At 41.0% G+C, this 12,315-nt stretch overlaps 1 protein-coding gene across 1 annotated transcript; it reads left to right on the top strand.

The window, feature by feature from the left end:
* Window positions 1-5,574: 5,574 nt before the first annotated feature.
* slitrk5b (SLIT and NTRK-like family, member 5b) lies at window positions 5,575-11,893 on the top strand. Its single transcript, XM_044049170.1, has 2 exons — window positions 5,575-5,834; window positions 6,293-11,893. Exon 2 carries the CDS (start codon window positions 6,350-6,352, stop codon window positions 8,954-8,956), a length of 2,607 nt encoding a protein of 868 aa, XP_043905105.1. The 5' UTR covers window positions 5,575-5,834; window positions 6,293-6,349; the 3' UTR covers window positions 8,957-11,893.
* The last annotated feature ends 422 nt before the right edge of the window (window positions 11,894-12,315 follow it).

Raw genomic sequence — 12,315 nt, 5'->3', positions numbered from 1 at the left:
TGACAAGTCTCATACACACTGTAACACATACAGTGTGTAGAATAAAAAAGATGAAGATGAATGTGGCTGATGAAAGAGGTTCATATGACTGATTTTATTCAATAACATTTTATGAATAGACCTTGAACAGCAGCATATGTTTGAGCAGATGTGCAAGGGAATTTATTACAGAGGAAATGTACTCAGAGTTCAAAAATATGATATTATGTCGAACTGCATGGTATTATTTGGGGAGTGATTTGGTTACCGGTCACTGCTGCTGCTTTGACTTTGTGGCAGCAAAGATGACGACAATATAAAACGGTGTGCCATTATTTAGTTGCACAATAGAAGCTGCCCTGGGCACTTTTGGATCCATGGCGAGCATGGTATGTGTCGTCCATGTTGGCTGAGGATGTGACCATCATCTGTTTCACCCCCACTTTCTCCAGGGAGGTCAGAAGTGCCCTAGGAGGCATGTTCTCATATAGCATGCTGTTAGATTTCTTGTATACAAAGATGTTTTTCATGCCAGTTACAAACTCACTCACATTCCTCTGTCACATTCTGTCCTGAATCTTCCTCCTCTAACGTTTCTTTTTTTTATTACCCTCCTGTTCTTTTGTGCCTTCTCTGCCCACCACAGTGCCTCTTTGTCCCTGTCACAAAAGGCACTGTATTTTTAAGGATTTTGCAATGATTAGTCAGACTGCCTGCAAATATCCTGTCCTTGCAGCCCACAGTTACTTGTCATTTGCTTTGATATAACCTTCTGATACAGGGAGCTCACAATAGGCTTCTATACAAGGCTCCTGCCTCCTGTTTTATAGTCATGACGCAAAAGACAAACACAGCAAATGCTGATTAAGCGAGTGTATGATTTAATTATAGGACCATCTATGCAAATGTTGGTACGACATCCAGTGACTTACAGTGTCGTTTGCTGCATATATTAGGTTACTAATGAAGACGTTCCACACTATTCAAAATATTGAGTTACCTCAAACTTCTATTGTTGCGTCTGGAGCCAATGTAGCCCAATACCCCGATGCACTCATTGGCCTTTCTAAAACACAAAGTTGTCATGATCTCTCTCTCAGTCATCTCATTTCACCCCTGCTCACAAGCCCCTCCTTCTCATCACCTTCCAGCCACTCCCTCCTCATCAGCCACTCCCTCCTCATCAGCTCAACTCCACTCACCTGTTCACAGCAGCTGCACCTGATCACTAATCAGCCCACTATATATACTCCTCTCCACCATGCACTCACTGCCAGATTGTTCTATGTCGCCAGTACTAGTCTCTCCCGTGTTTTTCGGATTGAGTCCCCGGTACCGACCCCGCCTGCTCTGTCTCCACCCCGGTAATCTACTCTGCCTTCCGCCCTCGACAACGGATTCTGCCTGCTCCCTGCCTGACTTCTGCCTGCTTGTTCCTGTGGCAGGAACAACTCTGCTCCGGACCTGTCATCTCCCTTGTGAAAGACTATCGCTGAACATTGGGTCAAATAAACGTCATTACCAACTGTCTGCCTTCCTCCGTGTACTGCTATTGGGTCGTCCCCTGACTCGTAACAAAAGTGAGTACTTCTGATAAAATGGCAGGAGTGACATCTGCTGCTGTAGCTCATTTACTTCAACATTTGACATGTGTATTCAGAAATATACACTGGTATAGTGTCAGTCAGTGTTGCCTTAAGAACAAATATGGCCATCCTCCTGTGACATCCGGCATCAAGCATTTCCATCCAATGAGTTGCCACTCACTGGATATCTTCTCTGCTTTAGCCCATTCTTTATAAACCCGAATAACGGATGTTTCTGAGACATTCAGCCCAGCTGTCTATAGCACCATCGACCGTGCCATGTTCATAGTCACTTGAAAAGTAATTATTTCCCATTCTGATGTTTGGTTCAAACTTCAGCAGGTTGTCTTGACCATGTCTACATGTTGGGTCAGGTGATCGGCTGAGTGGATATCAAGCAGGTGAACCGGTGTGCCTAATAAAATGGTCAGTGACTGTAATGGACTCATTTTACATTTCATAATTCTGAAAATGTTGCTAAAAATGAAAGGGTTTTGAAGAGCTCTGTGTTGACACCATTTGTATCCCTTAGCCACAGTTGACCACTACGTCTTTGCTATTTACATAAATAACATTACAAAGATGACCTATAGTTGCTCCTGTGTACCTGCACTTACTTACCAATAGGAAGTGTTTAGTAAAGGATTATGAAATAACATCTCAGACTATAAACAGTGTTTGGGCCAGAACCTAAAGATTGTCACTTTAAACAGAAATAATGCAACTACAGGGGGAAAAAAAACAAAACAAACATTGCCCTGCATAATGTGTTGGTGTAGTTAGTTGCTAACATGCACTTCCTGGTACTTGATAGAGCCTTGAAAATACAACATTTCTGCCAGAGAAACAACAAACTTCACAGGGATGCCTAATACTAAGCGGAAGCTCAGAGGGGATCGTGCCTTCGCTGTCGCAGCTCCAGAACTTTGGAATGATCTGCCTCTGCGCATAAGACAGGCCTCGTCCTTGTCTGTTTTTAAATCCCTTCTTAAAACCCAACTTTTCTCTTTGGCCTTTGACACTTCATCAGACGTCTGTTTTTTTTTTTTACATAGTTTGATTTGAATAGAATTTATTGTATGGCTGCTAATTCTTACTGTGTTTTATGATTCTAATTTATTTTAAGCTGTTTTATCTCATTTTGAACCTTTTATTTATTCTGTACAGCAATTTGGTCCATTGTGGTTTGTTTAAAGTGCTTAACAAATAAAGGTGGATTGTATTAGATGCCAACTGTTACATGTTCCAGCTGGAAAAGGCAAAGTATGTGTACCATCTGTAAGGAACATATATCAGAAATACCCATAATCCTCAGTGGCATGCCCCCAACTCACATTTGTGTATTTCTGACCTTAGAGCACATAATTGTTAGTCATCATTTTCTTCCAGCCATTCCTTTGTGTGTGTGTGGGCACGTGTTTGTGCGCAGAGAGCGTCGTCCCAGTGGGTGAAGATTATGTTCAGTGTCATGGAAGACTTGGAAATACACTCAACGAGGCTCATATCATGCGTCGCCTGTGTGCCTCACGTTCCCTGACCGAGGGTAAACGTGAATGTCGTAGAGCAGAGAGATGCAAACCTTTTGAGTGACTTAAACACACTGCAAATCATCATGATTCGTGATGAACAATCATTCTGAGTCACTATCTAAACCAATCTCTTGTTTGCAATGACTCTTACAGCCTGCTCCCTTAAATGTTAATGTATGCAAAAACAGTGGTGCAATGATGGGGAATGTTAAAAGGGGGAAGCACAATATGCAAGACAAATCTCTGAAATCCGAAGCGTAAATGAATGGCATGAAGCCTTAATTCCCTTTAGTCTGAGCTGTAGGCAGTCTCCCTGTTGTGCCACGCTCTCCTCCCATGTGAGCAAGAGCCATAAATGAAGAGGATCTTGTATATGTAGCTCAACGAAGACACTATACAATGTTACTTCTGCATGAATGTCACCATGCAAAGCAAGTTGAGAAGGTCAATAACAAGACCTTTGTCCCTTTTTATAACCTTTTTTCTATGGTTCCTATTTTGTTTAGTGTACGACAAGTTCGCGTGCTTCATCTGATAGATTAAAATAATAGGAAGTGATTTTTTTTTCTCTAATTATGTGATTTCCAGTAGGATGTGAAAATGCACCCAGAAAGAGCAGCAAGGGATTCAACCAAGAGGCAAAGATTGCCCATTTTTACCAGCATTACTTCTCATTTCAGACTCTCTGGCACACTGAGATGGATCAATTCACATCCCACCAAGTCACAGCAGGTTCATGTGTGCAGCATTATAAAATGGATGACATGATTATTAATGCTGTTCTGCACGGGCTGGTGCTTTAGCTGAGCTGAAATGGGATCACGGTGACAGTTCATTTAAGGGGGTTCCCTGTTACCTTGATTTTAACAAAGTACTGCAGCCACACTGAATTCATATAACACGGCGACCTATGACCTGAAGCTCTGGCAAAAGAGTGACATTAAAATGTCACACATGCCATTATACATCAATAAAAAATATGGTTGTGCATACAGTATACACTAAATCACATATAGTGAGCCGATTAAAAATGCAATGATAGCAGGGACGCACACACATTAAACACCATCAGAGTTGTGCTCCAAATCCAGAGTCCAGGGTTAGGTATTTTCAAGGCTCTATCAAGTATCAGGAAGTCCATGTTGGCAGCAACCAACTACATGAGCACATTATGCAGGGCAGTATGTTTTTTTTTTTCCTGTAGTAGCATTATTTCTGCTTTAACTGACGACAATCTTTAGGTTCTGGCCCAAACACTGTTTACAGTCTGAGATAATACATTCTGAGATGTTACTGCAAAATTGTATTGCCTGTATTGTATTGGAGATTTTTTGATAATCAGGTTAGACAACCTACGATGGAACCTCTGGAGTCAGTGATGAGTTAAGTTGAAAGGTTTTATTGAAGCATCATCGCAGATTCTGGCAAGCAGTGTGCCAGGTCTGATATATATACTGTAGTTATAAGACTTGAGATAGAGCATCAGGTCCCGATGCTTGGTGCCTGGCGCCTTTAGTTTATTGTACACCAGGTCTGGTTATAAGAAGTTGAGTAATTAAATTTAAAGTTGGTTGAATTTTATTTCACCAATAATTACTGGTGTTATATTATATACCTGTACATATGACTTTTTGTTACTATGTGATTTGACTTCAGATGTGAAAGAAAGGCAGAATTATTTTAGAATTGTGTTTTCTTCATTCGTTCACTCCTGTGTGGCTTAGAATTGGTTACAATGCCATTGTGATAATGAAAATAAAACAGTTATAAAACAGTGCATTTGTATCTAACGTTTACTGTTCAAAAACATCTGAATGCCCCCCTGGAATCTTCACATTCTCAAATCTGGCCCTCGCGTTTACTTGATCAGAATATAAAGCAGAGAGAAAACCAGGATATCAGTCCATCAGGCAAACAAATACAAAAGAAGAATCCAGGGTCAGATCAGATATACCCAGAAGTAATATCGCTGGAAAAAGCTTAGCCTTGGCTTTATCACACAGAGCTGAGGTGCATGTGAACAGGTAATCTGTATTATTTACTGAGGAAGTAAGCAGGTGAGGAGCAGCTATAGGGCAGAAGGACAACACACCAGGTGAGGAGAATAATGAGTTGACTGTGTAGAGGTGTAATGACATGGAAACAAAACAAACTGAGATTTGGTGTGAACTGCTGGATGAAAAGAAAGAGAATGGTTTTAGGCTTATACCTGGATACTGTTAGAGGGTTATTATCGCGGTTTGCAGAGTCAATAATATAATAAGCGTTCTAAAAAAAAAAAAAAAACAATGGTTCACGTGCAGGTGAATTATTGATCTTTGTTGGGACATCTTTGTGTAGGTAGGTCAACAGTTTTTGGGGAGGGAAATGTGGTGGTACCACCACGGCATGGTGATGCTCCAGTGAGCTGATTCTTTGTGCATGAAATGACTTCCTCTCGACCACAGAGAGAGAGAGAGCGTGAGGGAGAGGGAGGGAGAGAGAGAGCGAGAGAGAATAAGCAACTTTATTTCCAGGCATAGCGGTGTCTCCTCCGGCACAGTGTGGTAAGAGAAAAAAAGCGTTAATGGTCGCGATCAGCGCGTCTTTCATCCTCTCAAGTGCATTAGAGGCACGCACGACGAACGAACACTGGCGATGAGAGTGGATCATGTTCCATGTTTCGTTTTGACGGATTTTAAATAGAGATGAGGCGTTGAAATTCCCGACGAGCCTGTACATCTTCATCAATGTGCCCGAGGTATGTATTATAACAAGGAATTTCACTGTTATCATCATTATTATTAGGGTTATTGCGTGTCTCATTTCTGCGCTGTAGTGATGCGGGATTTCAGTAAACCTGTAGTGTATAAATAGATTCCCAGTCAAAGTAGTGTTTAATTGCGGACGTGGCTTCCCCTCACAGCTGTTTCAGACCATTGTGTTGTGCTTATGTCTTGCTTTGACCTTGCTTGTTTCCCCCCCACATAGCTTAAAGGAGTTGCTTTGTCTCTTGCTTTGTTTGAGCCATTTCAGATCAGCATCCAGTCCACACAGCCTGAAGTTACCTTTGGTTAATGACAAATGAAGATTTGACTCATGCAGGCTGCAGCTTGCTTGTGTGCAAGTGTAGTTTTCACTGTGGTCTCTGCCTGGTTTCACATCACTGTGTGTGTGTGTGTGTGTGTGTGTGTGTGTGTGTGTCTTCTGTTTCTATAGATGACATTGAGGATACCATAGCAGGACTGTCAGCTCGGGCCGTCAATTTGCAGGAAAATGCATCTTTGGATTCCATGTGTTTTTTTACTAAGTGCAGCCTCCGTGTGCACCGCTGAGATGTTTGGCAGTTATGGAGAAATATGTCAGAAACAATGTGCCTGTGAGGAGAGAGAGGGGATACTTACAGTCAGCTGTGAAAACAGAGGAATTGTAAGCCTCTCAAACATTAAGCCAGTGAACTTCCCCCAGTATCATCTGCTGCTTACAGGGAATCTTTTGGAAAAGCTGTCTGCCAATGACTTTGTTGATTATAAAGGACTTACAATACTACACCTGGGAAATAATGACTTATTGGAGGTTGAAGCAGGAGCTTTCAATGGACTGCAGGGATTGAAACGTTTACATCTCAATAACAACAAACTTGATGCCTTGAAGGAAGAGCTTTTCTTTGGTCTTGAAAGTCTGGAGTATTTGCAAATTGATAGTAACTTTATCACACATGTGGCGCCAAATGCCTTCAGCAGGCTTCTAGATCTGGAAGTCCTGATTCTAAATGACAACTTAATATCAACTCTGCCTGTGAATATTTTCCAGCATGTTCCATTGACTCATTTGGACCTGAGGGGGAATCAGCTCAAAGTACTGCCCTACTCGGGTCTGCTGGAGCACATGAACAGTGTAGTGGAGTTACAGCTGGAGGAGAATCCGTGGAATTGCTCCTGTGAGCTGATTGCGCTCAAAACCTGGCTCGAGAGCATATCGTACACAGCTTTAGTCGGCGATGTGGTGTGTGAGTTCCCTTTTCGGCTCCACGGGAGAGATCTTGATGAGGTCTCAAAACAGGAGTTGTGCCCGAGGAGGGCCATTGCTGAATATGAGATGCCACTGCTGCCACATCTGAGCAGTGATGCATACTACAGAACCACGTCCGCTCTACTTACAACCTCCATGACTTCATCTGGGATTGCACGCTCCTCATCAAGACCCACCAAGGCACCTCGACATTCAGGCAAATTAAAATCAAGACCCACAGCGCGCGTCCCGTCTAATAAGCCACAAAATTATGGCCAAATTATTTCCTATCAGACAAAATCCCCTGTGCCTTTAGATTGCCCGACTGCCTGCACTTGCAATCTCCAAATTTCTGACCTGGGCCTGAATGTGAATTGCCAGGAGCGAAAGATTGAGCATATATCAGATTTGAATCCCAAACCTTACAATCCCAAAAAGATGTATCTCACAGGGAATTACATCCCTGCTGTGCGTCGATCAGATTTTACGGAGGCAACTGGATTAGACTTGCTTCATCTTGGTAACAATCGAATAGTTCGCATACATGACAGAGCCTTTGGGGATTTAACACACCTGAGACGACTTTACCTGAATGGGAATTTAATAGACCGTCTTACGACTGATATGTTTTATGGTCTGCAAAGCCTGCAGTTCTTATATTTAGAATACAACGTCATTAAAGAGGTTGCGTCTGACACCTTTCAGCATGTACCCAAACTTCAGCTTCTTTTTCTGAACAATAACCTTTTGAAAACTCTACCCGTGGGAACATTTAGTGGCCTGACATTAGCCAGACTCAATCTCCGCAACAACCACCTGCGATACCTGCCAGTCAGTGGCGTACTAGATCAGCTTACAGCACTGGTGCAAGTCGACCTGTTCGAGAATCCGTGGGATTGTTCGTGCAGCATACTGGAGTTAAAGATGTGGCTGGAGCAGCTGAGCACTGGCACAGTTGTAAACAATGTCATCTGTGGTTCGCCTAAGAGGCTCGCCGGGGAGGATATGAGATACATTAGGGCGGCTAATTTCTGCCCTAATAACTCTGATATACTTGCCTCCATGATCCCACCCTCGGAAGAATCTTTCCCCGGCAGCACTATCACCATAGAAACATCCTTGGACTCGGACAGACAATACAGTGCCATTCCTTTATCTGTAATGATTCTTGCCCTTCTCCTCATGTTCATCGTGTCTGTGTTCGTGGCTGCAGGATTGTTCGTGACAATGAAAAAGAGACACCAAAAGAGTCAAAATGAGCAGAATAACTCCATGAACGCTTGCATTAGCTCTCTCAACATGGAATATGGCCTTTACAAAAAGGGATCCATTCCCAAAGTGCGGACTTCTGGTGGACATGTATATGAGTACATCCCACCTCCCACAGAATCCACAGGCAGAGGTGCTGTTCACACAGCGACAGACAGCAAATCAGTGGACGGATTTCGAGACTTCGATGAGTTGAGTGGTGTTTTTCTGGGTAACTCAGATGAAGAGGTGGTCAGTAATATAATAGGCTCAGAATACAGTGCCACCACTCCCGAGCCTCTTAATAAGCCCTCCAGCCCTCACAGTGATGATCAATGTTACTACAGAGATGTGCTTGAGCCGGACAAGCATGTGCGCTACAGCAATACACTACCATGCAGGCACACGGTGCACTCATCCAGTCCGTATACCTCAGACTTCGATGCAAAGCATCAGTATGTGCAGCCGGAGAGAATGCAACAGACGATACTTTATTGTGCAGCACCGAGTGCTGTTTATGTGGAGCCCAACAGAAGCGAGTACTGGGAACTTAAAGCAAAGCTTCATATTGATCCTGATTACCTTGAGGTTCTAGAAAAACGAACCACGTTTACACAGTTCTAAGAGACTCGGCATGTACAGGACAGGCATGGTGGAAGCATCGCTGCGTTCGCTTTAATCAGGAATCAGCCCTCGTGAAAATCATTTTTCTCACCTTTTATTAATACAGTGTGATGTGCATTGTGATAAACAATATGCATTTGTGAGAATTGTGCTTCACAGAAGTGAATATTAAAAGGGGAACACTACTCATTTTCATTATCATACCTTACACCTGAGGTGTAAACAGTTTGGTGAAGATTCATAAACAAAGAACTGTGTATTCAACCCTTTTATGACTCATAAAAACAGATATGTTTGTTTCCTAAAGCACACCCGGGGTTTTTTTTTATAGACGTATGACTCCCAGTTGTGTCTCTTCAAATTTATGCAAGATAAAGCTAATGCACAGCACTGAATCAAATTTATTCTGCAAATAAAATGATCAGTGACCTGAGTATCTGTTAAGATATATTGTGCTCTGGGGAAATATGGAGTCATTTATACATTTATTAACACAGGGTGCACAGCTTCAGGATGATAATATTCTAAAACCGTTAGAACATACATGAAATATTATCCTGGAATATCTCAAAACGCAGTGTGTGAGGCCACAGTCCAGAGCACACTGCATATACAAACAGGGTTTGTGAAAGTCTGTGGTGTTCCTCAAAAGTCTCACCATCTGCAGACCAACTGCACTTTTGGATTCTGGTCACATGTTGCACTTATGTAGAGTTGGATATCAGTATTGTGACGATACAAAGAAATGTTGTCACTGAAAGATTAGAACTGCATTGTAACATGAAAGACTATCAGCTTTATATGTCAAATGTGTACTAAATGCATTGTCGGGGATTTTTAGGGGAACATTTGGCTTAAAACACACTTGATGTTGACGTTCATCATGGATGAACAACGACGAGTGTCTCCATCTGTACCACTACCAAAGCACTTCAGACACAGGCTTATAATATATGCAAATTCTGATGCCCAGAAGGTACATGAAAACCCAATCCTGTGTTATATTGCACCCTTACAGCTTCTTCTTTTTTATGATGTCTGAAAATGTCCCAAATGTTTTCCAGTTGCATTATGTCTGAGTGGATTGACAATACAATAACAGTCAAATAGCCATTTTCCTATACGTTTGAATTTCAGCTTAATATGTTAAAAATTGAATACGGGCATCAGGGCCATAAACTCGCAGTATTTTAAATGACTACATATTTTTATACAGACAGATTCAGACTTTTTTTGGGGGGAGCTTTTGTCATTTTTCTTTTCGAAAGAAAATGCACTATCGACTTATACAGGTCAATGATGATGTCACTTAAATGCACTGTATGGTAACACGTGCATATAGCCATAGGAGTATAGGCTTGATAACTGCATACATCCAAGTAACACATGTTTGAAATCATTTCTTGAGATTTAGTTTCAAAGATATCAAATTTCAAAGGAAAACATGTTACCATGCATAGATTATTTATACTTAGACAATCTGTACAAAATGCCCCCAAAAAAACATCATTTTTGTACAACCTTACATGATTTTAATGACATGTGTTGTGTACATCTGTACGTTCAGCACGACAATGGGAAACGCTGCAACATTGAGCGGCATTGTTTGGGGTTTTTTTGTGTGTAGGCTCAAAGGAAACCTGACAATTTTTCTTTTAAGTCTCCTTTCGCTCCTTTCAGGGAGGGATTGGTGGGCACTTAAAAACATGTGTGAACGGGAGCAAGAGCTTTAGCTGTTCGATTGAAATGCACTGCAAATGAAAGCGGGAGCTGAATGATAGTCATCTTTATGCATGAAAATGCTTTATGCTCCGAAAGAAAGTGAGCACATCATTCAGTCAGAATGCGGTGTTACCATTTTCTGGGTCGAGTATTGTAAGCCAAGAAATGTGACTTACAAAATCAAATCGTGAGTTTAATACACAGAATAAATTCACATTATTCGCAGTAGTTTGCACCAAACCTGTCATCTTAACTCAGCTAATTAGAGAACATGGTGTATCTGGATCCTGTCAGCATGTCTCATCATATTACTCTGCCGCATTAGTCATGGTGTTTATCGAGGATATGGTCTTGGTTTCTTTCGCCTTTTACGTTTTAGCGTCATTTTGTGATTATTTTGTCACTTCTCTGTCTGCTCTTTGAACAAAAGGAATGAAATCTACACAGTGATGCATGATGTAAACCTGCACATGTTTGTACACTAAAACGTGTTAAGTGTAGGACTGTTTTGTATCAGTATGTTGCTGTGACGTGTGTGGTGAAAGCACTGTAAACCTGCAAACACACACAGACAGATACTCAATGTTTTTTTACCATACAGAGTCAATTTAGCGGTTTTAGCTCCAAAACTTGTTTTTTTATATACTATCTGGTACACAAATTAACACAGGGTTTGCCATTCTATTCAGTGTCCAACTCAGATTCAATTTTAACATTTTCTTTGTAAGATTCTTTTAAATGTTACTGTGCAATGGAACAAGTATTTACTGTGTACAGAAGCAATTTATGATAATATCCTTTCTCTTTCCTCTTTTTATTATTGATCACCAAAATATTGTTTTCTTGTGTGTATACAGTATGTGTGTGAATACTGATAATCCAAAAACAATCGAAATGTGATTGCCCTTGGGCATATGTATTGTACATGAGCAAATATTTTATTTGCAAAGACGATGATGTCTTTCGATGTTATTCTCCTACTCCAAGTATTATGTTTGCTTTTGTCACTTGATTTTCATATGAAGCAGTGGTTTTCTATGTCGGTCTCTAATTTGTAAAAAGAACACTACATCAGCATTTTCATGCAAAGCTACGTTAGCTCTAAAAATGCAAAAAAAAAAACTTGCCTATATCGCAAAAACACAGTCCAACAACGGTGTGCTGTTTATTTAGTTGTCAGCTGATGATTAAAAGATATGCATTCATTTGATTATACCTTTGCTTCTGTGCTCTCTTCACCCTCGTGGTAGCACACAGTACATGCCAGGGTGCACATGGAGGGCAGCTATTAAAATGCCACCCAAAACCTCAATGTTATTGAAATGACAATATCCAAATGAATACGTTAAAATAATTAAAATAATAAATTACAAGAGGGGCTACATTGTATAACAAATAGGTGTAGGTTAGTACACCCAGATAACTCAGTTTTACTTATTATAACCCTAAAAAAATGTCAAACAAGTTGAGTTATCAGTTCTAAAAACAAAAATAATCTACAAAGCATTGAAATGGCTACACAGATAGTGGCAGAACACGCTGACATGTGCACATACCAAATTTAAGTCTCTTGTGCAAGATTAAATCCATAATATTTGATCTTAAATTTCCTCAAAGCAACAGAGGGATAGATTCCT

This window comes from Solea senegalensis, linkage group LG2 (genome assembly GCF_019176455.1).
Source record: "Solea senegalensis isolate Sse05_10M linkage group LG2, IFAPA_SoseM_1, whole genome shotgun sequence".
Classification (NCBI taxonomy): Eukaryota; Metazoa; Chordata; class Actinopteri; order Pleuronectiformes; family Soleidae; genus Solea; species Solea senegalensis.
Note: the sequence above shows the minus strand (reverse complement) of the source record. Positions and strands in the feature narration are given on the sequence as shown.

What these genes read in the sequence shown, in the direction of transcription:
- slitrk5b (XM_044049170.1), top strand. Translation starts at nt 6,350, where the DNA reads ATGCATCTTTGGATTCCATGTGTTTTTTTACTAAGTGCAGCCTCCGTG.